The sequence below is a fragment of the Rhinichthys klamathensis genome, unplaced genomic scaffold (genome assembly GCF_029890125.1).
Source record: "Rhinichthys klamathensis goyatoka isolate OS25496 unplaced genomic scaffold, OSU_Roscu_1.1 h1tg000048l_1, whole genome shotgun sequence".
NCBI lineage: Eukaryota > Metazoa > Chordata > Actinopteri > Cypriniformes > Leuciscidae > Rhinichthys > Rhinichthys klamathensis.
The window spans coordinates 912,878-940,782 of NW_026606594.1; the positions used below are offsets into that span (position 1 = coordinate 912,878).

At 36.9% G+C, this 27,905-nt stretch overlaps 1 protein-coding gene across 5 annotated transcripts in view; it reads right to left on the reverse strand.

The window, feature by feature from the left end:
- ppfia2 (PTPRF interacting protein alpha 2) overlaps positions 1-17,904 on the reverse strand; it is a 166,673-nt gene extending 148,769 nt beyond the window's left edge. For 3 of the 5 annotated variants that reach the window (XM_056247465.1, XM_056247463.1, XM_056247467.1), the window contains exons 1-2: positions 17,639-17,903; positions 6,679-6,936 (exon numbers count right to left, since the gene is read on the reverse strand). In XM_056247465.1, the coding sequence (XP_056103440.1) occupies positions 6,679-6,927 (249 nt within the window). In that variant the 5' untranslated portion in view covers positions 6,928-6,936; positions 17,639-17,903. Of the gene's footprint in view, positions 1-6,678; positions 6,937-17,638 lie in introns of all 5 variants that reach the window. The other 2 variants (XM_056247466.1, XM_056247464.1) reach the window with 2 other exon arrangements.
- Positions 17,905-27,905: the final 10,001 nt, after the last annotated feature.

Here is a 27,905-nt window from a genome sequence, read left to right on the forward strand (position 1 = left end):
TTGTTAAAATAGCAAGGATTAAGGAGACAGTAAAAAGCGACCCTGCATTAAAACCTGTGTCCTGCCTCTCAGCATTACAGTTAAAGGGTTGTTATCAGAGCTGTTGCTGTAAAGAAGGATGTAAGCCATTACTGTGCATGATATAATCACGGTCTGAACCCCAGGGCATCTTGGGGGAATGCGGTTTGCCATTAAGATCTGAATGTTTTAAATGTTAAGGTGTATGTGTGAGAGAAAGAAAAGTATCAGCTTTATAACAGATAGCCAATACTAAAACCAGGCCACATCCTCTCCGCATCAATCCACCTTCCGTCTACTTCCTCCCCCTTTCCTGTCTCTCCTCCTCTTCTTCTACAGCAGAGTTCACCCTGCAGCGATAATTCAGCCTATTTCATCTCTCTGCTCATCAGAGCCCAGATTTAATGCACAGTCTAAACCATGAGCCCAAACCTCAGACGTCTTCAAGCGCTAAAGGAGGTCAAAGTGTTGTTTTAGAAACGTTCCACATGTCTGAACGCCGAGGATCAGATTCAGACAACCTGTTTACATTACCATCTACAAAACAATGCTGGGGGGAGGAAGCAAAGTCTGTTTTGTTTTTAGTTCAGATGTAAATTACACATTTGCTACACATTTCCAAACTATTGTTTAAAGAGTTTTGGGATGTAAGGCAGTTGAAACATATAGATTAGCCAAGTCGCAAAATCATAAGTTTAAATACATTAAAAAAATGAATTATACATTGCTTCAATAATAACTGACAACAAATATAATTTGTGCAGCTTTTTATACCACATTGTTGCTTGCATGGCTATTATAATATCTTTATTATTTATCTAATGCCCAATTGGTTGAGTAGTTTGAGATTAGTCTGTTCATTTTTTTCCCAATGTGACACATTCAGGCTAATTTGCAGACTCTCTGTGAACATGATAGGCGGGCAAAACGTGAACAGCCAATCATAATCCAGCAGGGGAACTGCCTCCTCTATGTGACTTTTCAACCCTATAACATTGTTCCCCCCCTTACATTCATTCCACGCTTTAGCTCCATGAGAGCAAAACAAGCTTAAAGGAGGCATAAAACAAATTAACCAAAAAATCAGCTTTGTGCAAAGCTATAAATAACCTGATATTTAGCTCATTAAATAAGCAAAAGCCTACATCCATCATGCAATTAGTGTAGACTGTGTAAAGTGGCCATTACAAACACCACCAAACAATCACTGTGAATAAAATCTATTTCAATGCCGTTTAAAAAACATTAGCAGACACTGTTCACGGTTTCTAAATTACAACAGCTCATAATAACATGGCTTTCCTGCTGGTACACATCTTCAGATTTATTCCGCCAATGAGCCTCATAAAGCATCAGCGTGGAGTTGATGTGGCAAGCGCTAATAAAGCGCTGCTACACTAATTAATGGAGTCATTTGCACATGTGTAAGATCCGGATCGAGAGAAGTAACATCTCATTTTTTCACATGATCAGTAAACAGTGCGTCTGAGTACCGTCTTGACACACAGGCAATCAATACATTGTTATCGACCCGGTCTACGCCGCCACTCTTTTTGTACAATGATCACGTAGCGCTGGATAGTAAAACGGCAAAAAATGAGTCACATGCTAATATCTGTAATTCAAGTGATTATTTTATGAACTATACATGTCTCTTTTGTGTTATTGTACTGTATCATCATTTACTCACCGTCACATTGTTCCAAACCCGGATGACTTTATTTTCTTCTGTGGAACACAGAAGATGTTTTGAAGAATGTCCACGCTGCCATTTTTCATATAATGAAAGCATAGTAAACGAACGCAACACACCGATTTGAATGTCTTAATTTAGATCTGTTCCTCACATAAAACTAGAACATAAGGTTTCAGGACAGCTCATGATCACTGAATGCCTTCATTGTTGGAAAAGAGCAGTGTGAACATTCTTCACAACATCTTCTTTCGTGTTTAACAGAAGAAAAATAAAGTCATAAAGGTTTGGAACAGAAATAACAACAGACCTTTCATTGCAGGGCGACCCTTTTTTAGCAAAATTGCCTAAATTCCATGGAAAATTTATATAAAGAGACAGAAGTTTTTGTACACTGCCATTCAGTAAGATTTTTTTTTCTCCAATTATTAATCTTATTTAGCAAGGATACAAATTGATCAGAAAAAAATAACAGTAAAGACATTTAATGGTATAAAAGTTTTTTTTTGCAAATAAATGCTGTTCATTTAAGAATATTGGAAACAAATGTATCACAGTTTCCACAAAAATATCAGCACACCAGTTTTCAACATTGATAATAAGAAATGTTTCTTGAGCAGCAAATCAGCATATTAGTATGATTTCTGAATGATCATGTGACACCAAAGACTGAAGTAATGATGCTGAAAATTCAGCTTTGACTTCACAGGAATAAATTACATTTTAAAATATATCAAAATAGAAAGTTATTTTAAATTGTAATAATATTTTACAATATTACTAGTTTTTACTGTATTTTTAATCAAATAAATGCAGCCTTGGAGAGCACAAGAGACTTCTTGCGAAACTTTTCTGACCCCAAACTTTTAAAAGGGCAGTGTACATGCCACTCAAATCCACAACACCCTTTTTCCATACTCTACAACATAGACCCAATCACCCTTAGTACAGTAAGCAAAGCTAAAACCCTCCACTGAGGGAAAGTGAGAACTACCACACAACAAAAACTATTTTTCTGCTTCACCAGGAGCACAGAGACTTCTGGAAGGAGAGTGGTAAGGACTTGTGACTAGAATTACTGACACACTTTTCCTTTGAGCGTCGAGCTAATCTGAATTTATGGCGTGATTACGTAAGCCATCGCTTTTTCCCATGTCTCTGGGCAATAGTAGCGCAGCTGAAAACCGCGCTTGGTGATTTTTAGTCCTCTTTGTTCGGAAGGAAAGACTTGGACACAGATTTTAGTATCACCAGTTTCAGCTGCTGCAATCACACACGGCCAGCTGTGAACATGCCCATGTTTTTACAGTCTCTCAGCTGTGGGGGGAAAAACGTCTGAAACGTTCAGCACTGGAAAAAACTAACTGTATCTTATGTGTGTGAAATCAACATCTATAATTTCTTTCCACGACATCGCTGGTACTCAGATATCCTTATCGGAATATGATGTCTAGCTTAAAGGTGCACAGTGTAATTTTTAGCGGGATCTAGTGGCGAGTTTGCAAATTGCATCCAACAGAAGTTACGGTGGCCGACAGGAAAAGATCGCCGTCTGAGACAGCAGAGAGTAGCCAGTTAAGCAATGAGGTTTCTTTACAAAGATAAATTGAGAAATCAGGTTTACTTAATTATTCAGTAAAACGATTTGTTATTGCGAATATTATTGTTACTTGTTCATCATTGTGTCAGTGTTTTATTCGCTGACTTTCGCTTGCTTCTTTGCACGAAGAACAACATGGTGACGAAACGCGTTTGTCCGTTCAGGGCTACTGTAGAAACATGTCGCCGCATTTCAATGTAAGGGGACCTGGGGTGCATGTAGATAGAAATGGCTCATTCTAGGGTAATAAAAACAACTCTTCATTGAGTAAGGTCTATATACACCACCGAAAACATAGTTATGTATATGATATTGCATTTCTGTCAACAGATCATCCTAAATATTACACAATGCACCTTTAAAACATTTAACTCTTTCCCCGCCATTGATGAAAATTTCCGTCATTAGTGAGACAACGCTTCTGAATCTGATCCAGACGTAGTCTTTGACAAAAACGTGATTTTTTTCAGCTTTTTGCTCAAAATGTTGCTTTTTTATGAAACTTACCAACATTCAAGTGTTGATTAAAAAAAAGGAATGCATAAAGCTAGAATAAAAAGTTTAATAAAAGTTATAAATAAAAGTTTTTGTTTGTTTGATTAAAAAGCAGAGTTCTGTTCTTTCTTTTGATATATTGCATATTCAGATATCCATACAACATATTCTGGAGGCCATGAAAATTTTGTGAAAATTATCAAAAATGTTGACATGGCTGGCAACATTTTTTTTTTAAATGCTGGTGGGGAAAGAGTTAAGAGTGTTGTTTTTATTTAATCGTGCGTTCTTAGTAGGAACAAACATAGATCTCTATACCGTATATATATATATATATATATATATATATATATATATATATTAGGGCTGTCAGTTAAACGCGTTATTAACGGCATTAACGCAAACCCATTTTAACGGCGTCAATTTTTTTATCGCGCGATTAACGGTCTTTTTGGCCTAGCAAACTTTGTAGTTTTTTTCACATGCTTTTGCAACAGGACGCGGCATGCGCGGCGAGTACGTTTTGTTGCTTCGTCGACCAAAGCGCAAGCGGATCTAGCTAGACCAGAAACAAAACAAACGTCGCACACACTTGTTTGGGCTTGCGAGCCGGCCAAATAATTGGTTAACGTTATGTTTTGAGTGGATGACGAGCGCGAGACGCCGAAATGGATGCCAATAAGATTCTGAATGGAAGGATAACTTTTAAAAAGTTGCCAAATGGTTCCATTGACAAGACCAAAGTGATCTGTGTGTTTTGTCGTTGTGAACTGAGCTATCATCATCGCAGCGCGTCCAGTCTGAAATACCGCTTGTTGATGGCCAAGCACACACACACACAGCTGATGCGAATTCTTCGCCCCCTCGTCAATATCAGGACCTCGTCAGTATTTCTTTCACTTATTTCCTTTTATTGATGGACAGTGTTACATTGTGTGAGAGATTATTTTCTCCAAGTGAGAATGTTAGTGTGAAATTGAACACAGTATATGCCGATGTTGTTTTCAATAAAAAAAAATTGCACAAAGCAAGCTGATCCACTTTTCCATGTTGATAAGAGCATTAAAATGAGAAAAAAAATAATGGGACAAAAAGAAATCAAGAGATATTTAGAATAGATAAAAATGTGAGATTAATTGCGATTAATCACGAGTTAACTATGACATTCATGCGATTAATCGCGATTAAATATTTTAATCGTTTGACAGCACTAATATATATATATCTCGTGTATCATGATTCTAAGCGGGGCAGCTGGTCTCTGGGCCCTCCCCAGCTCTACAGCGCCCCACAAATTTCCATTGTAAATCTGTGGTGAAAAATGGAACTGCAGTGTGCAGGGGTGGAACGGATCGCAGTTGATCCGTACGGATCAGGCCCCACGGTTCGGCAGTGGCACACATGTGATTCGCGGATTAACTGCTAAATTTAACCATCATAGAGTGAAACGTGTTTCGTCTTGCCAATTTACACATTCAAACAATTTTAAACGCAGAAGAAGAGACGAAAATCGGGACTCGCACGTTATCTGTGCCCACAGCCGCGCATAGAGAGAGAGAGAGAGAGAGAGAGAGAGAGAGAGAGAGAGATAGAGAGTGTGTGTGTGTGTGTGTGTGTGTGTGTGTGTGTGTGTGTGTGTGTGTGTGTGTGTGTGTGTGTGTGTGTGTGTGTGTGTGTTCACTGTAGGACAGGAGAGATCGAGACAGAGACGCACTTCGTCCTTCACTGTCACAAATACATTTCAATCACAGACCACTACATAAACAAATTCACTAACTTAATACAGAACTTTACAGCCATGAATGAAGTAGCCTAGAACAGATAAAGATCATACTAGGAGAGGGACAAACAGCAGCACTGGGTGCCAGAAATGTGTGGATGTGCCACAGGCCCACAGCAGAGACAGCAGGTGAGTGTGTGTGTAATGTGTGTGTCTGACTTCAGTGTTTCCCTACTGTCCACCACAGTGACCCTCAGTAATGTGTGTGTGTGTGTGTGTACCGAACGTATATGTTAAAAAACTGTGGTATCAAATGTTCACACATTTAAATTTGTTACACTGTTAATTTGTACAATTCATTTTAATTTGTACATTTAAATTTAAGTTATGTTATAATATTTTATTATTTTGATGTCTTAATTATAATTATCTATATAATTATAAAACTATAATTATAATCTATAATTATTCTATGTAGGCTATTCCAAGCTTTGTCAATATTGTATTATGTACAGTCATGCCAATAAAGCAATTTTGAGACAGAGAGAGAGAGAGTTTCAGACAGCGTTCGAACACCGAATTGATTCCTCTTTTGCGTTTCCTTGCCCTTGAACGGACACATAAACACAAAAAAATTATATCTAAATGCCCGTCTCGGCAAGTATTCTCTCGTTTATGTCATAAGTGAACAGTTATACTGTGAAGAGTTAGGAAAATATGGATGTTTGTCAGTTTTTTCGGTCTTAAAGTGACAGCACACACCTAATATTCCTACTGTTGTCTGTGTCATTAATATTAATAAAACAACAAAATACAGCTTTAACAAAGATGAAACTATATTTAATTTCTACAGTGAACAAATACATTTAGGCTTAATTATTCATTTCTGTACCTGAATACCTACTGTTAGACATTGTAACTTTGTTATTTAGAATTCATCTCTGCTTGTAATTTGTGTATTTGTTCTTATTTTATTACTGACTGTTCACTTGTCTTAAATAACGTGTGAACTTTAGCAGTTAGGCTTTTTGATGTAGTAGCTATCGAAGAACTTCAAGTGAGCTTTAAGTAATAAATGAAAAGCTCTCTGCCGACAGTCGAAACCCGTGGTTACGTGAGATCAACAGCATAGCGTAGGTGTAGTTGTCATACCTGTGGCAGTGCGGAGCTGAGCTGTCTCTGCAGTGAGTCCCGGTCATAGATGACGTCCTGCAGGTGCTCCTGGGCGAGGGCCAGGCTTTCTTGTGTCTCTCTCAGGGTGTCCAACAGACGGTCTCTCTCGTCCAGCATGTTCACCATCAACTGCTCGAAGTGGGAGTCAGGGTCCGAGGCGCTGCTCTGGGACCCACGCTGGCTCAGCGCAGTGTCCTCGCTGATCGTGGGCATCACTTCGCACATCATCTTTACCTGCTGAAAGAGGACGGATGCTTAGAATGCGCATGGAGATATCCGTAAAGCTGCTTTGAATCAATGTGTATTGTGAAAAGTGCTATACTGTAGAAATCAATTCGACAACTTTGATATGACTTTGCTCTGCAAATTGTCCATTTTGAGACCAGCTTTAATAATAATGAAGGTAAATCATATTTAATATTATCAATAAAATATAAACAATATCATCACAATGTTTTAATATTAATAAAAAAAAAATATATAATATTTATTGCACATTTTAGAGTATTGAATGTATTGTACTGCGGTACTGCAACAGTATTTTTTCATCTTGTCCAGCACGTCAGGGTTAGGCTTTAGGAAAAACTAATAGAAATCTACCAATAATAATACAAATATGAACAAAAACAAATGAAAATACAGTCATCAAATACACTCATATGTTTATTTACTCATACTCATTATGTAGATAACAATAATAAATAACTGAGGTTTATGTTAATGTTACACTTTACGTGTAAAAAAATCAAACATCCATAAATAAAAATACACGTTTTCTGTCGAGCCCTTTGCGTCTATCTGTAAAAGTGTATAACTGCTCGGAGCATCTGCGAGTAGACAGCATGTAGACTGCATGTACATAGTGGTGATGTGTGTCTGCTCCTGTTAGACTCGAAGCTGTCAGGATTGTGACGGCTGGTAGCTGTAGGGGAGACTAGCATTGAAAACATGCGGGGCCACAGAGCTCCACGCCTGGACTGTGATGATACAACACAGGCAGAGCGGGTGGAGGAAACTCCTGGCAAGGACGAGATGTGTTTGTGTGTGTTTACAACAGAGTGAGTGGAGAAAGAACAGATGAACAGAGAAAGAAAAAGTCTTGGCAAGTGTATCGGTGCGTTTTCGATCCACCCGAGACACAAACATATGCCAGCTCACTTCATTGACCCGGGCATCTCGGGCCCTGTTAATATACAAAATGAATCCGTCGGAATATTGTTGTAGAGTATACGTGGAGGTGGAAGTTAAAGCGGAGATGTGCAGCACCATGCAAAAGGAAGTAATTCTTAAGGAAGTAACATAGGAAAATAATAAATAAAGTTTATTTAATAAATATTATTAAAAAAAATCTAAAATATATTTTACAAATATATATATATTTTTTGAACATTATTTATTCACCATTGCAGTATATATTCATATTTTAAATTAGCTTTTGGTTTAATATTTCAGTACTTAAACTTATTTTATTTCAGTTATTTCTAATTTCCATTTAGGTTTTTATCTTATATTTTATTTTAATTTCAGCTTTAATTCAATTAACAAAAAGGTTTTTTATATACTTTTAGGTAACAAAAACAACAATATAAAACGGAACGGAACATAACAACATAATATAATATAATATAATATAATATAATATAATATAATATAATATAATATAATATAATATAATATAATATAATATAATATAATATAATATAATATAATATTTTACGTAAAATAAGTTGCACCAGAGTAGTAGTCACACCGGGGCAAAATTGTGTTGTTGAGGGGGAAAATTGTGTCGGTGCACAAGTCACATTTTATTATTATATTCAAAAACAATGTAATTCATGCTGGAATGGACAGTTGGGAAGGTTGCATGAGGCAGTAAGCAGGGGTTTTTTTAATGTATAAGTACTCTATTTTGCTTGCTTGACGTTAATAGCATTATATAAGTCGCAGAACATTTCAGATAATATTAAAAAAGTGACTTCTGGAAAACGGTAATATTATAACAGCCTTTATCACAGTCATTGTGTCGTCACATCCTGCTCCGATTAGTAGCGTAATAGAATTTTCTCCTGCATTATTGTCAATGGACAGACGCCAAATTTTGACAACAAAACTGAACTTAGTTGAACTTGACAAAAAACATAAATATTTCAAACAGTATATTTAGCCTTACATGTTAAATCTTCTATTTTTAATGTGCAGTATTATGTGAGCGAGGCGAATGGTCAGCAACGGTGTCGTCCCAGTCATGATTGTTCCAGCATATTTATTATGATTTACCTTAAATCTTGTCTACAATATAATGCTATCCAATCTTTGCACTCAAACCCAGAGGATATGAAACGCTTAAGATGATCAAACCAGTCATTTTGAAATAATCGACTTCGGGTTGGAAATATTCCTATATTTGAACAACTTCAGTTTGATCTAATAATTGATGATTGTGAAGTAAGTGCATGGAAACAATGTGAACATAGTTTAATTTGTACAGTCTTGTCGTAATTCATATTTTACGGGATGGATGTATAACCTAATTCTCTAATTCGAATGCTTTTTACATAATGTGATACATGTTGGCTGTATTCTGTTCTTGCATTTCTACAATGAAAAAGGTGGTCAGACTCTTTATTGCGCAAACACATACAGTGGGCTCACACATTGCGCTCTACTTTAAATCATGAAATATGCATTGGAATAACATGACATCATTTTTCTTTGTTTTATCATACCTGATTAATGATTGTAAACTGTGGATAGTGTGTTTAGATGAATAAATCAGTATAAACATCAGTATAAATCACAATCCCGTGCTATGGGCACAGCCATTGATGCAGGCTGCAGCGGAAGTTATTTTAAGCCATTTAAAGCTTCCACTTTTCAAACGTGAGTGTGATAAAGGCCTATAATTTGCTTCACCAAATAGAACTGCAAAATTAATGACCGTTTTCAACAGTCATTAATTTACGATCCAAACACAATTTTCCATCTCTATACACATATAATCATACAAAAAGTTAATACAAGTAGTCTATTTCATTGAATTATTATCAGAAGACTTGGCCCTACATTCCTTACTTCTCATGTTTGCAGATAGTAGACCTACATGTCCATCCTAAGCTGACTCTCACTGGCAATGGGCCCTGCAGACACTATGCGAACAGGCTGTTAGCCAGAGTCCCACCATCTCCCAGCTAGCAACTAACTGCTAACTTTAGACCCACAAACACTCTGGGCTGCGGCCAGCTCTCCTGTCTTTAACCAAGCATGCAATGGAGAGCCCTGAAGCTGCCTGGAAAAGTGGGAGTTTTTTCCCCCTGCTGCAGTAGATAAAGAGACAATTCAAAAGACATTATTGTGCAAGGGTCTGTCACGAGTTAGACCACGTCGAAAGTTTCTCCTAAACCACCGCTGGGTTTTAAAATGCTTGGCAAATGTCACTTAGATAACAGATGATTGTAGAAAGCTTAAGAACTGACCTTAAAAATAAAATAAGATATTATTTTATATAATGTACCGTATTGCATTGACACAATAAGAACAACTCAAGATTGAAACAAATAGCATTGTTCCAACAAGCAACATATTTAAGTACAATTAAATTACTCAGTTGCACTCTTTTGAACAAAGAACACAAGCTGTGTATTTAAAAAAAAAGCAAAAAATAATAAAAAAGCTAAATAAATATTAGGCAATGTTATAATAAATATGATATTAAATATTAGAAAGTGTATATACCGATAATATAATATAATAATATATTTTAATGTTATTTATTTACTATTACAGTATTTAATAATATTTTGAATTCAGTTTTAATATTAGTTTTAGTAAATTTAGTACTTCGAATTACTTAAACTTGGCATTTCTAATTGTGGGTTGAAGCGTGTTAGAATTTCCAAGGGTCAGCATTCTCCCCTAAAAGTGATCGGGCAGACCAAACCGTAAGTCGCAGATACTTGAAACTTTAAGGGGGTTGTAGTACCCACCTCATCTACAACGGCACCAAGGCTCACCCCAATCGGTCTGATGATGGCGCTACAGCGATCAAAAGAACGTAATAACTCATCATAACTCCTAAACCGTTCATCGCAGGCTCAAGTGTCTTATATCGTTGGAATCCTTGGCTCAAGGTGGACAGAACACATGGCAACCTATTTTTGCAAACTAGTACTAGGTTCTTCGTCTGATCGGAACCAAACCAGTGTAGAAAGATTCTCTGGAGTCTGATTGTCACTAATTATCAAATGTATTCACGTCCGCCAAAACATGGACACTTTTACTAAAACAGCTATCCCTCTTGAACTGAATGAGATAATTTCACCAATCTCGGTACACCTATGTATGGGCTCAGACTGTGGTCGCGTGAAAAAGGACGTGGCGACTCGCCACTTAGTGGCGCTATAAAATAAAAATAAAAAAAAACAACACGGAAACGGATATAGCTACGCAAAAGTCACATACTCGTATCTCGAAAAACACGGCTGCCATTGGCCAATGAAGTTTGAGCACCTATCAGACAAGGTTAACAGAGGCCGATCGGAACGAAACTCGCTGGGCCTGTTTGACTCAAGAGGCCTGTGAGAAAATTTAAAAGAAATCAGCCACCAAGGGGCGCCTTCACTTTTTCACGTGCGTAAAAGATTGTATATCAGGTGATTTTTCACACATGCCCACGACATTCATACCATATGGCCTCTAGGACCACCACTGTCAATCGAATCGTTCGTTAAATATAGGAGATTATTTCAAAAACCTGCATTCACAAACTAGTCCTAGACTGTTAAAAAGCTTTAAAACATATATTTTCTAAGTAATTTCCTGTTTTGGCCATAAATGGTCTTTTCCATCATTGATCTATGTGGTTACAGGCTTGCTAAATAAAACATAATACCTTTTTACGCATGTGCTTAAAGGCCTTAAGGTGCTTGAACCCCGTTAATTGCTCCTTGCAGCTATATTTAACATTTTTAGTTTAAGTTTTTCATCTATATTTTCAAATATTTTAGCTTTATTTTAATTAACAGAAATTATTTTAATAGTTTTAGTTGGTTAATAATAACAACAACACTGACTAGAATAGAATAGAAAAACAATAATAAAGTGTGTTATTCTGAGATATTTAAGTGTGCCGTAAATGTGTGATGAGAAACATTCAAAAAAGAGCCTCACGTCATTGTGATTGTCTTATTATCCTGTCAATTACATAATGTCCATCTATCATGTTCGCAACTGCTCAGAAAATGGTGCAGAGTGGTTAAACTGGTGGAAATGGATAGACTAATTACAGAGCTAACAACTCATATATTCGGAAATCAACACTTTCTGTTCTCGAGTTAGTTATTGATCAACTATCAATTTCCCAATACAAAATAATCACCACCACTCCTTACCCCTGGCCTTCAGAGCTTTCTGGTCAGGTAAACAATTTTCTGTAAAAGATTATTTTATTTTTTTAAATGTGTACACCAGACGGTTATCGAATTGAGATGAAAGTGCACTGGAATCACTATAAGCAAGGGAAAAATCAAAACCAAAGCAAAAGTCTTTTTCCTGATGTTTCAAGAGTACTGCAGGAATCTCCAGATGCAACGGAGAGAAGTGAGTGAGGAGAGAGACAAAGGAACTGGAATAGAAGCAACGTCTTAATGCCATATGCCAATCAATAAATTATTCATGTGGGACAGAGTCTGGGACTCCCTCTCAATCACTGCACAAACACTCACACACACATACCTGCACACTTATCTGGCTACAATGGGGGGAAAAAGACCTAGATTTATTTTCACACAACACTGACACATTGAGTCACAGTCAAAGAATGACGTCAGAGACTGGATGTGCCAGCTTACAAACCGCCTCTTACGTCACTATTACACATGATCAGTGAGCACGATTACCATTACTGACCCTGACCATTAAACATTTCTCGTTCTTGTTTTTTAGTCAGCTGGCATTTTGCAAGCTAACATCTCAGCATATTACAGCAGTTGTTGCTCCAATGAGACTTTGTATATGGAATAAATAGAATAGAATAGAATAGAATAGAATAGAATAGAATATTTCTTCCTCGTGTGTCATAAATGTGATGGGAGAAAATGGCAAGATACAGGCAAAAGGTCATGAGGAGGAGCCTCTACGTCACTGTTATAATTATCCTGTCAATTTTGACATTTTGAAAGTTAATCTTTCATCATATTGCTAGCTGATTAGCTTGTTAGCTTAGCTTATTCCTGTTTATGCACCTGTTAAATTACACACTTTAAACACATTTATACTTTTGTTTAATCAAAAATTATAAACAACTACCCCTTGAAAACAGGCAGAGCCAGTTGTTTGACACAGACGGCACAAGCAACATCGAACACGTGATACAACAAAATTGAGGAAAATGTAACTTTATGCAATTGCGAAGTGACTTAGTAAGGTAACTGTCAATGAGTGTGAAGGCACTGGAGCTCACATTATCTATTTCCTGTGATATACTGTAATTGAGTTTATTTGACTGTTTTATTTGTCTTCACTCACTACAGAAAAATTATGAATAAAACTGTAAAGAAAACAACTACTTCTCAAAAAATCTTTTGGGGAAGATTGTTGAGTGGTTTGTGACTAATATTTACAAATGAAATCAAGAGCTTGCATTTATGCCCTTTTATAGCGAGCATGGGAATGGCAAAAATCAATAAAAAATAAAAAAATGACACAAATGTCCTGACATATTTATCCTTATTCTCCGTCACTCTACTAGTCTCTCAGTGATTTTCATTTAAAATATTTTGACATTTAATTGCATATTGAGGAGTAGAAATTGTTGCGAGTTCTCTGTAGCATCAAACTGTCTCACTTTTTGTCCATTTTGCAGAAAATGTCAGTCGCTGAAATGTATTAGTACATTCCTACATGCTACAAATACATTATTAATGAAAAATTATGAATGAAGCTCGAAATAATGAAACTGAACCAAAAAAAAAAAAAAAAAAAAAACTTTAGACATGTATCCTGTTGACTATAAGTAACGTTACACTCGCATGTCAACTAACTTACATTAGGGTATTAGTTCAGTATTAGTAGATTGTTAGGTGTACGGTTAGAGTTAGTAGAATAAGGGGTTAGTAGAATAAGTTGATATGTACTTGCAAAGTGACTTATAGTCAATAGAATGTTTGTTTTGAGACAACAAGTTTTAGCAGACATTAAGCAGACAGTCTTATACTCTAATAAGAGTTAGTTGACATGTAACCATTACTTATAGTCAACAGAATGTCTAAAGAGAACCATCAAAATAAAGTGTTACCGGAAGCAGCAGGAAGAAAGGAAAGGAAAAAAAGAAAGAATGACGCAGCAGGATTGGAAGAGGGGAAAAGAAAAGCCATTACAGCATCTTAAGAGAAGAAGACTCCCATCTATATTTCATAACACAAAACAGCCCCTATAACATCAGACATCAGCAGTGAGGCTGGCACGACTTCAAAACTTGATCCAGAGTTCAACTTCTGCCTACAAGATGCATATTGGTATTCAATGAACATAAAGAACAATAGAATGCAAATGACCCTTTTGGGCATTGATTGCTTCATGATATTTTACTTCTGATCCAACAAGGACAGTGGCATTACATTACTCAAGGCCAAGGGATCAATGTTGGGACCTCAGAGAGGAATTACACAACATTTTGGTTAAATAAAGGTGTTTAAATCCATTCTGCAGATTTTTGCCATAATATATTTTGCTGATCAAGCCCTTCATGATTAGTTAATGAGCAAACAGACAGAGTCAAATAATCCAATAATGGACTGTACCAAGTTGCAAGTAGGGGATTTGTAAACAGTGGTGGTCCAAGCATGTGGGCTGGACTGAATAAATGAACAAAGGAATGTGGATTATTGACTGCTAACACATCACTGCTCACATTTTAACAAAAGGTCAAGGGCACGGAATATTTAGAGGATATTTGGCATATCCTGCACTGAAATGTAATGCAGATGGGCACAAACCCAAGACTTCTCAATGGCCCATTGGGTGTGAGAGTGCTCTACACTGTATTTTAAACCCACATTTCAATCAGAGTATTGAGTGGAGAGCAAGGCAATGCCCAGAGTAAAAGCCCCAATGATGACAACAAGAGCGATCATATTCCACACACACTGTCTTGAATGAATGAATGGCTGTGGGGGGAGGGAGAAAGAAAGAGAGGTAGAACGTGATAGGAAAGCGAGGGCTGAGGTGAGTAAGTTCAATGAAATCTGTGGATTTTTGTGGTGATACAAGAATATACCGCATATAACATATAGAGCTGGTAAGTCCCGCCCCTTCCGCTTACCCCGCTGGACCTCTAGGTTGAAAAATAGTCAATGCAAGTGAATGAGAGAAAATAATTATTTTCTAATCCCCTTTGAATTTTGCAATGAATGTGAACATATGTTGTCTGTGAATTTTTTATATAATTTTTCGTGTAAAGAATGCTACAATTTAGCGGGTAGAATTTTCATACGGTTAGACTTTGTGTGAGAGCACTTTGTGGACTACAACTCTTCTGCTTTCGACGCGTTTGATATACGTCACCACCACTAGCACACGGATTCCGCTAAACATGCCTACAAAACACACAGGCATCTCGATCTAATTCCTTAGATTATCGCACCGTGATTTGTGGAGGGAAAATGTGTTATGCGGTGACGTCACATATGCGACGTGTAGTCTTTCTCGTTATGTCTATTCCACAACTGCTAGCCAAAGAATCATACAATATACTGTCAAACTCGTTACATGAGAAATTATATAAAAAAATCACAGACAACATATGTTCACATTCATGGCACAATTCAAACGGGAACAGAAAATAATTATTTTCTCTCATTCACTTGCATTGACGCTTTTTCAACCTAGAGGTCCACTTGGAGTTTTACGGATGGGCGGGACTTACCAGCTCTATATAACCAACCACACAAATAATGATATCATGTTGCATTTGATATACAGTGGGTAGTCAAAGACTAGTGCTACTATTTTGATTTTCTTAATTTAATGCAAACGAAATCAATATATTATAAGCATATAATTGAATTGAAATTTTTGTGCAAACTTAATTTTTGAGAAAATGTACATGAATTTTAAAATGTCTTAGTATTTGGTGTGTGCTTATAGCTTTACAGCATGATCTGCATAAGTTTATTCACACGGTCAATGTGTCAAATTTTCTTTATTTGACTTATATTATTTTAAACATTTCTTATTTATTTTATGGCATTACTTTTATTTATTAAATATAACTGTAGTGCTGGGCAACGATTAATCGCATCCAAAATAAAATTTTGTGTTTACATAATATATATGTGTGTACTGTGTATAATTATTTTCTAAATACACACACATGCATGTACATATTAAAAAAAAAAAAAGTAATTTATATATAAAATATTTAGATTTATATATAATATAAATTATGTATAAATATATATACAGTATATATACACATGCAAATATTTCTCAAATATATACAAAATAATTATACACAGTACACACACATGTTATGTAATCACAAACTTTTATTTTGGATGCGATTAATCGTTCCGCAGCACTAATATAAAGTATCATTTCAAATAGACTTCAATATTTTTTTTAAATCCCAGGTTTTCAACAGTGTTTCAGACTAGTGATCCTAAATGTTTCTCATGTACTTAATGTTTTTGATTATTTCGAGATTTAAATTTGATTTTGAATGCAAGTCTCAGACTGGACTCCACTGTATTTTTCACTGATATAACCTTTGATCAACACATATTCAGTGGTGTGAAAAAGATCCTTTCCACCACATACCCCCTTGCCAAGGTCATACAAACTAGCTGTACATTTGATAAAATACAGCAAAAAAATGGCTGAGGTAGACTTTACACACCAGCACAACCAACAGGGTCAGTGGGACACGGAGGCCGTCTATTCTCAGCCTGTCTGTCTACAGTACAGACCATTAGAGGCCATGATTCTCCATCCAAACTACCCAGTTGCTTCCACGTTAAATGTTTAGTGTCCACAAAGTAGCAAAAATGAATACATTTGAAGTTTGAAAGCAGATAGTGCTGTGTGATTGGTTCTATATCCATCATTTTTTTTACTTGAACTTAAAGGAATATTCTGATGGTAACTACAAGATATTTTATACTTAAAAAAAAAAAATGCACTGAACAGTCACACTTCCTTTAATAGACATGATGTGATGCCATGACAATTTCAGCACAATCTGGCAAGGTGACAGTAAATAAATTGTGTAATATCACAATTAAATGTGTTGATTAATCCGTCTAACTTCAATAAAAGCTTCATGCTGTAATAATTCAAACATTCTTTGAGTGTAGAGCCAAGTATTTGTAGCCTACATTAGAGCATCACGTTCACATTCACTCAGTCCAGCAGCACATGTGAATAAGGTCCATTACAGCCGGACCACAGGCGAGCGGGAGATGCAAGAACAATTCCCATGACATTCCCAGTACACCTTGCAAGCCGGCATGTTATAGTGATCTCATCTCTTTCAAAACAGCCTTTTCCGCTGCTGTGACTCTAATTGGAGAGAATCCTCAACCATTGTCTCAAGCGCATTACATCATGCCTGTCTTTGCCTCTCTCCCTCCCTCCTCTCTCTCTTTTCTTTTCTCTCTGTCAGTGTCTTCCATTGATCTATACAGCTTTTCCCTGTATGAGATATGAAAGATTATCATCAGTTCAACAGAACACACTTGCATTCATTCATTAATTCATTCATGCATTCATTCATTCATTGATCTCTGTTACTACAGCAAAACCTCTCACATCTGTTGGAAGTTTCCTCTCACTAAACGGGCATTTCCAAATCACCTTGAGAATGGTGCACAAAGAATATTGCATGTACACATAAGTCAGACACAATGACTGTTGCATTGTAGTGTGCATGCTGTCTTATACTCACTGTTCACTATGCAATATCAATGACAGCTGCAATCTAAGCGCGAGCGCACAGCTGCTCCAATCATCCGATTCACTACAAGGAAGCTTCACTGGCCAAAATCAGCACTGGTCCGGAGAAACCCGCATGAATATCCACCGCTGGCATCCTCAGAAACCTGATACTGTCCCGTATATCGATGACATTTTGATTTCCAGATATGCCCATTAGTAATAAAATGGCACGTTAAGGATTCAGCGGCGAGAGCAGCGGTGGTTGGTAGAGACCATTGTTCAAGAAAAGAGGGGGAGTTCGCTTCTGTCTTAAAGTTGCAGCTTTCCAACAAATAGTAGGATCTCCGTTCGTTTCCATATTTACGTAAGCACAATGTTTTGTGTATGCTATTTAACATTTAGGAACACTTAAAACATTTAGAAAACATCGTCTTAATTATGTTACCCGAATCCTCCAGGACATAACTCCATAAAAAAATGACTGTTAAACATAAAATACCTGCAAACACTGCAAAAGTGAATGTTACAGTGCGTGTTTGCACCAACTAGGCTACTGTAGGACAAAAACCGAAAACCACAGAACCAAATGTAAAGATTCTCGATGGCAGAGGCGAAATGATAGACAAACAAACTCGTTCAGTGACTCTTACTGCAGATTACATCGTTAAGTCAGTAGGTGGCGATAAGCGATCACTGTTTATTATGAGTCATTTTTTAATCGTTCGACGATTCATCAAACTAACGACATGCAACTCGGAATGCAGATCCTTGTTCATGCCATTGCCACGGATAGCTGAAGCTCAAAATTTATAAATATTTTTTATAAATGTTATAAAATCCTTAAGTCCTTCTCTAATGGCGGACAAATATATGACTTAAATATATAATACATGAGCTACATATAAAGAGCTGCACCCAACATAGTACCGGTCAAAAGTTTGTAAACATTAATTTTAATGTTTTTGAAAAAAAAAAATTTTAAGCATCATTACTCCAGTCTGCAGTCACATGATCCTTCCAAAATCATTCTAATATGCTGATTTATTGTCAATGTTGTAAACAGTTGTGCTGCTTAATATTTTTTAATAACCTGATACTTTTTTCAGAATTCATTGATGAATAAAAAGTTAAAAAGAACAACATTTATTCAAAATAAAAATATTTTAACAATATAAATCTTTTTTATCATTTTAACACATCCTTGCTGAAAAAAGTATTCATTTAATTTTTTTATTAATAAATTATTGACCCCAAACTTTTGACCGGTATTGTATATTGTTACAAAAGGTTTCTATTTTAAATAGACCAACAAAAAAAAACACTTAGGAAGATTGTTGAGTGGTTTGTTTGACTAAAATCCACAGCTGAGAACAAGAACTGGCATTTACGCCTTTGCAGTGAGTATGGGAAACATAAAACCAATATACAAAGTATGGAACAAATATACTGACCGTACTTTCTCACTTTACTAGTCACTGTGATTTAAAAAATATGACATTTAGCTGCCTATTGTAGAAAATAAATATTTTTGTATGCTTAAAAAAAACTGCACATGTTATAAGTTCTCCGTATAGCATCAAACTGCCTTAATCATTTTTGTCCACTTTGCATAAAATGTCATTTGCAGAAATTTATAAGCACACAGTCTCTTGATAAAATGTGGCTCCAGGGAGCACTACACCACAGATCATAAAGCACCACAGAGTAATGAACAATTAAGCAAAATATGTTAAGTTAGGAGTGACTACAGAAGGAAACAGACCTGGTGCAGCTAGAATGTCCCTCCTTTATGGACAGATGTTAGAGACTATAGAGATGGAGTGTGTGCAGTGTCACTCCCGACGGGAAGACCTTAGGCTGGCGGACTTGTCGCTGTCCATGGTGCTGCTCCAGTGAGGAGCGGTCATAACAGTGAGCTGAGCCTAAATAAGAGCCGACAGCCAAACATAAACCTGGGCATTTCAGTCATGTTTAAAATAAAAACAAGTTTATCCTTTCCTAGTTTAATATGCCAAACCAACTATAAGCCAATCAGAAGTAGATTTCTCAAAGAGTGTTAACACTGTGTTTACATGGACTCTAATAATCCGATTGTAATCGAACTAGTAGCAAAGTGTTTTTTGTGCAGTGAAAATTGGCTGATCTAACCTAAGCGAGCAGGATCTTGGATAATGATAACCAATAGTCTAATAGCTTTTTATTAGGTATTAATATCCCATTGCGCAAACATGTCACATTAAGGGAAGTAAAATGGGTTGTGAAAGCCATTTCATGTTGACTTCAAATGTTTCCTATAGGAACCAAGTGATCATGGTTGTGATGAGCTGAACTCTTGTGGCAAGGGACGAACTCCTTAAAGAGAGAGAGAGAGAGAGAGAGAGAGAGAGAGAGAGAGAGAGAGAGAGAGAGAGAGAGAGAGAGAGAGAGAGAGAGAGAGAGAGAGAGAGAGAGAGAGAGAGAGAGAGAGAGAGAGAGAGAGAGAGAGAGAGAGAGCTGTCACTGAAGTGCGCTGTATCAACAACACTATGTTGTACTTGTCACTGGAAATAAATAGTTCACATAACATCTTTACACACACTGTAGTAATTGCCTCTTGTAGGGAGAATAATATCTCAGGTAGTAACTTGATGTAAATGGCTTCACGTTTTTTATATTATATCTGTACATATATTTTGTCAAATAAAATAAAAATAAACTGCAACATTTGAGTATAGTGAACTCATTGTCCTGTTCAAGAAAGATGATTTGAGCTTTGTGAGCTTCCTGCTGGAAGTAGCCATCAGAAGATGGTACACTGTGGTCATAAAGGGATGGACATGGTCAGCAACAATACTCAGGTAGGCTGTGGCATTGAAAAGATGCTCAGTTGGTACGAAGGGGCTCAAATCCATTACACCACCAGCAGCAGCCTGAACCATTAATACAAGGCCACACTGGTCATAACTTGTTAAAGTCAGTTACATAAAAAGGTAGATTGGTCTAATGATCAAACTAGTTCTTAAGTAACAGTCCTAAGTTAGCGACTATGTTTATGCAACTGGCCCCAGCTGACACTCAGTGTGAACTTACAGTAAGCAGATCCGCTTGACCATGGCTGAAATCGCATACTTCCCTACTATATAGTAAGTGAAAAACAGTATGTGACAAAAGAAGTATTCACAGTAACTTACTCATAAAAGCGTAGGCAAAAACGGGAGAGGATTTGTGAATGGTAGTGAAGCGACGCAACTGATGCTGTAGGTCACGTGATAATGACAGCAAGGCGAATGTAGTACATCCGGATTACATTCATACTACACACACTCATCCTATATAGAACATACTATTTTAGCGGTCATTTACTTATTCAAAATAAGTACCTACTCAAGAGAGTATGCAATTTCGGACGCAGAACATGTATACACAACTAAATGCATTGGGTTGCCATATGATTGCCTGATTAGATATTTGTGTTAATGAATAGTTAAACAAGTGTACCTAATAAAGTATCCGGTGAGTGTATATGCTGTACATGTCCTTTTGTGATGAAAGAAGTTCGTACTGGTTCAACATCCTTCAGTCCTGCCAAAGATATTCAGCCTTTAGAAATGCTGATGCTAAAACAGAAAATCTGAATATGAATAAACATGGAACAGTCGCACATTAGGTCGAGTTTCGCTTGCTTTGAGTGTCTGAATACTGCAGCTAGGGTTTTTAAAGATCAAAGAGAATGTGTTTTATCAAGCTTGACATTTACTCCAGCTTTACAAGCTCTTTTTAAGGTTTCACATTTGCAGCGGTATCGTGCTGTATCGTCTAATTCCTGCTCAGCTTGAGCAAATTCCTTGCTGATTTCACACCAGTGACTCAGGTTACCGAAACACAAATCGACATATGACTAGTGTGTGAGAGGAGAGAATAGATAAGCTCTTGTGATTTCTGTGAGGTCTGTAAAGGATATCTCCGTGTTTTGAATGTGTGTGTGTGTTTGATGCGGTGAAGAGGTGCAGATGAACTAGGCCGGTGTTTGAGAGCTGTTGGAGAGGGATTACGAGACCCTACTTCCTGATAAACCATTGTATCTGTGTGTCATCCCAGCGGAAGCCGAGTTATTACATGACTACTACCATGTAAACTCCTCATAAAGCTGTGTAGTAAAGTTGTTTACTGCCCTTCATCACAGTGATGGATATCATAAGGAACAGGGCATTAAAACTATCAATTCAGAATTATTTACAACAATAATAATTAGTGAAATAAAAACTAGAGCTTGTCTTATTATTTCATTTGTGTCAAAGTTTGATGGGTGCTCTATAAAGCTGCTCGAATGAGCTGTTAATAAATTCAGGTGATTTGTTATCTAACACTTTAAACCTGGAGTGGAAAGGATTAATTCCACTGTTGCTAATCCAATTTTCTGGATTATACAACATTCATGTAAATCAACACTCACACTCTGCATAATAATCACATGTGAAACATCATGATATCCTTCAGAGGGCAAATTGGTAATTTAACATGCTTTTTGAGATTTTTAATATTTTGATGAAAATGGTGGCCAGCAGCTGAACAAACCCCTAAATATTAAACTTCAGTGTGTAACTTGTTCATGCAACAGACATTAAAAATATCTCAAACCATACAACCTGTTGAGCAGAGGTGTGCTATTGCCATGAAAGTAATACAATATATTTACCTTTGCATAGAACATAGATGTGTGCACATTTTAGTTTTAACATATCATGAATTAGACAATCATGCCACATGGCATTTTACAACCTGAACAGAACTTGTCTTAAAAATGTACATTTTTCTAATATTTTAAAAGACTTACTGACATTGACACAATTATATATATCATAGGAAAGATATATTCAAATCATTATATGTTCGAAGTGCTTTGTATTTTTTTGAGGGGGGGGGGGGGGTTGTGGGGGGGGGTCTAATAGATCTGGAAAAATGTAATATCTTTGAACCAAAATTGTAAGTACCCTAAAAATTAGTTTAGGCTGTGAACGACTCAATGGTAAATGGTTCACTCATAACGCACAAAAAGCGACTCACTAGTGTAATGATGTTGCCTACAGAAAGAGCCATTAAACAAATAAGCGAATTAATCTTTTTGGTGAACAGGTTCAGAATGAAAAGATTTAAAAGAGACTGGGATGAATCAAAATCCCCACCACTAGTGCCGAACGCCGTACACATCGAATTTAATCGTCTGCTGCTGCATACAGAACTCAGAAATAATCATTGTCCCTAAATCATAGAACAAACTTCCCATCATACAATTTCTTTTAAAAATGACTGAAAACACACCTCTTCTGAGGAGATTTGACTAACTAACTAGTGTTTTTGCACTTTACACTAATATTGTACTACTCTGATTGCATTACTTATTTGTAAGCCAATCTGGATTAATGTTTCTGCTAAATTAATAAATGTAAATGCTAAAAACCACCTCAAGAACAAATCAGCACACAAACACTGGATGTGATTGTTGCCAGGGTGTTTAAATGTACAAATAAACAATAGTACAGCTTTCATTCTCATATGCACTGATTAAAGAGTTAGAAGCAGAACATACCATGCAGAAAATACCCTTTCCCATCTTCAATCAATCAATCAACAAAATTTACTTCAAAAACTTCAAAAAAAAATCTTCACTCACACAAGACTTGAATCACAATAGAACAGCATCAGATCTAACAAATCTCTTTGACTATAAGCATTTAGAAACAACAAGCATCCAGCGATATAATAAAGTTCTATTGTGCGTTTGTGAACTTAAAGTTTAATTTCTATCTAATTTATTCCCAAAAAAGGGTGTCTGGTCATAAAGGGTTTGGTCTTGAAATATGTGCTGGAAACTACTGGACGCGTATCTCTCCAATGGAACGATCCTTCTAATTAGCAGCTCCTACCAACATGAACATTTACATATCAAACACAGAAAGGCTGTTCATGTATTTCCACCTGTGTTCTTTCTTCATTTTTGTAGGGCTTAGTTGCCAAAGCACTGGTGGGCTTCCCTAACTCCAGTAAAGAGACAGAAAATGAGAGCAAACTCAAACCATACGGGGAATTCCAACAGATTGGCCCCTTGCAGCTAGGAGCTAATTGGACTGTGGTGTGTGACAAAAGACACTGGCTTCAGACCGGATGGGGATCCCAGTTCTCCAGGCTGTTAACTAGCCCTGTTCTCTTTGTTTGTAACCACACACTCAACTTTTGTTGAAGAAAATGACCTGGCCACCCATAAAGAGAATAAAACTACTTTTTCTAGGCCACTGACATGACCATGTTTCTCATCATTTTAAATGTTTGTCAAAAGTACTAAATATATCTTTCTGCGAAAAAATGTAAGTGGGAAAATACTTACTACATCTTTAAAATATAAAAGATGCCAGATTATTTCAGTTCCTCTCTAGAACACTGCTAGACATGTGCCGGTATTCGGTAATGCGATAAATCGCGGTAATGAATATGCACGATATTGTTATCGCGGGGACTTCGAAATACCGTGAAAAATAATAGATCCGAATTTAGATTTTTAGAACGCGCATCAGCTTATTTTCCATCAACCGCTTAAAAAACAATGCGTAAGCCTATGCTGCGCAAAACACGTGCGCACTTTGATGTAAACAATCCCCACATCACATGTATAAGCACTGTGTGCATGCAGTGCGCACTCTAGTCTAATGTAAACAATCCTCACGTGGAGAAGAAGCACGGCGGAAGGAGGAACGCTGCCGACTATTTATCCCCCGCATGGCTGCCAACTCTCACGCATTCAGCTTGAGACTCACGCAATTGACACTTTCACACGGTCTCGCGCCACACATCCATTTTCTCACGCAGAGAAAAATCGCGGACCAAAGAGGACACTGACACCGACAGACTAGACAGAGCAGGCTACTTTTGATATGAAAAACATCAGCTCTCAGGTTCTGTCCATTTTATAACGAAATTCAGACAATAAATACTGTTTTGCTGCTTGTAAATGTGACGTGACAGATCGCGCGCCTCAGTTCAAGTAAACCGATCATCTGTTACTTTTTATTAAAGATACAGTACAACCCACCGAAAGGTACGTACTTTCGATCAATCAGTGTTTTTCAACCACGGAAAGAGGTCAATAAAACTGCAGGAGAACAATTATGTCACAGAACGTTACTTTTACCTCAGGAAAGCCGTTTAATGTTAGTTGACTATAAGAAAATAGCTATAGAGAGGAGTATTTTGCTAAATATGTGCACTATATTACATATTTTAATACATGTTTACTTGTCATTATATAATTGTTATTATAATGAAAATTACGGCATATTGCATTTTTATATTTATATTAATATTATATTTATATTGTATGCATTATATTTAATTTCTCTCTGTATGTTTACAGCATTATGTGAGATATTTTTTCTTGAGAAAAATTTTAATGCAGACTATCTACTGTAGCCTACCTAATATTTATCCAAATGAGTCAATATTGAATCAAGATTGAAATTAAATCCAAGAATTTAATTGAAATCGTGAAAATTGTGTTAAGCAATAATACAAACAGTAGCCTCAGTAACTGTACCATGTAAACATTGTAACATGTTGTCACTAAAAAATAAAATTAATGTTTTGACAATCACAATTACACATTGTGATGCAAGTTTTTTTTAGATACCCCCAATCCATCTGTTTCTCTTGTGCAATTAAAATATCGTGATAATACCGTATACCGTGATAAAAGCTCAATCAATTAATCGCAGCATGAAAATTTGATACCGGCACATGCCTACTGCGAACACAATATTCGTATCTGTCCTCCCACCATGTTATTTGGTAAACTAAACTTTAATAGTCTCCTCCAAATCTGAGACAGGACTCAATAAACAAAATGGTCCCTAAAGCACAAAGAGCTTTTAAGCGACGATGCATCAGGCCTTCCAAACATCTCAATTCAAAGACTGCTAGTCACTAGCCTTGAAACAAACCCGCCTCTATCTCATTTCTTTGACAATACTTGTGACATGAATAAAACATTCCACGTCTTGAGTGTCCAGATATGATGTATATCTTCAATCTGTGCAAGGTGTTTTTTTTGCAGCAGAACCTGTGGGGATTTTGCTTGAAAGAAGAAACTGGTGAGCTCAGACACATTTTAATGCTATAGATCAGGGGGGGGGAAATACCGTTTTGGTGATATCAATCTGCAGACAGATAAGGTGTTTGGATGTAGAGAGATGTATGTACCGTAAATACATTTTTTTTTAATTACCAAAGAGATGGCTAAACCCTGCAAGACCTGAGAAATTATGTCTCTTGTGAAGACACACCGAACACTCAGATACACTACAGACAGGATTAACTTAATCAGAGATAAAATGCTGCATATCTTCTCATGCTGAAGGCAATCCTAGATTAGTTCATCATTGTGTTTATCCATCTGGCATGATGAGAATGTAAATGAGAAGATGCCCTGCTTATTGCTAAGAGTCCACTTGCAAGTACGGCTATCGTATTCTTATTAGCACAGCTTGCTAAGGCATATTTTTTTTAAATCCCTAACCTTAAGCATTAAACATGGCTCACAGTTAGTCCCAAAACATTTGTGCTATGGAGATGGGGGATATCTCAAATCAAATCATGCAAGTTGTTGAGGAGAGTTATGCTATTTTCTAAGCAATTATGGAGGATAAAACAGGTGGGCAAAACAATTTACTCGCATTGAAGACGGGACCAATAGCGTGCGTGCGTGCGTGCGTGCATATGTATGTATGTATGTATGTATGTATGTATGTATGGATGGATGGATGGATGGATGCATGGATGCATGGATGGATGGATGGATGCATGGATGGATGCATGGATGGATGGATGGTAAAAACAGCTTAGACACTACATAGCTACACACTGGCAACCATTATAAAAGGGTTGGCCGCTAATAGTCAACCACACGTTGATGGTCATTGGTCACAGGAAAAAAAATCCACAGTAAGTGTAGTCACGTAGTCCATGACCGACAGATTATTAACACAGCTGGTCCATGTGGTAATTAAGTTGGGGAGGAAATCCAGTGTGAGATCATTACGAGAGGGTAAAGGACTGCAAAAAGGTGACGTGCAAACTCTGCAGGCAAATAACTCATCGAGCTCAAACATGGCCTTTGAAACATGTAAGTTGTAGCCAAACATTGGCAACTTTACATGGCCACTTGCTATAATGTTAACCTATAAATGTACACTATTATTAGGTGCTTCTTATACAAGTGTTCAAGTGTGGAAGCTAAATTAGTACCACGCTACCTGCATGACGTTTAACTTAACTTGCATTTCTCTCTATAGGCGCATCCACTATACTGTGAAGATGTAAACGTGCGGCTAGTGGCTTAAATGAACGACTACTTTTGGTCGGGGGGCAGCTCCAGGCAAACATGACTCATTTTCTTTTTCTTTTAATTACAGGTCCTTCTAAAAAAATTAGCATATTGTGATAAAGTTCATTATTTTCCATAATGTAATGATAAAAATTAAACTTTCATATATTTTAGATTCATTGCACACCAACTGAAATATTTCAGGTCTTTTATTGTTTTAATACTGATGATTTTGGCATACAGCTCCTATCTAAAAAAAATTGCATATTTCATCCGACCAATAAAATAAGTGTTTTTAATACAAAAAAAGTCAACCTTCAAATAATTATGTTCAGTTATGCACTCAATACTTGGTCGGGAATCCTTTTGCAGAAATGACTGCTTCAATGCGGCGTGGCATGGAGGCAATCAGCCTGTGGCACTGCTGAGGTGTTATGGAGGCCCAGGATGCTTCGATAGCGGCCTTAAGCTCATCCAGAGTGTTGGGTCTTGCGTCTGTCAACTTTCTCTTCACAATATCCCACAGATTCTCTATGGGGTTCAGGTCAGGAGAGCTGGCAGGCCAATTGAGCACAGTAATACCATGGTCAGTAAACCATTTACCAGTGGTTTTGGCACTGTGAGCAGGTGCCAGGTCGTGCTGAAAAATGAAATCTTCATCTCCATAAAGCTTTTCAGCAGATGGAAGCATGAAGTGCTCCAAAATCTCCTGATAGCTAGCTGCATTGACCCTGCCCTTGATAAAACACAGTGCACCAACACCAGCAGCTGACATGGCACCCCAGACCATCACTGACTGTGGGTACTTGACACTGGACTTCAGGCATTTTGGCATTTCTTTCTCCCCAGTCTTCCTCCAGACTCTGGCACCTTTATTTCCGAATGACATGCAAAACTGAGCAACAGTCCAGTGCTGCTTCTCTGTAGC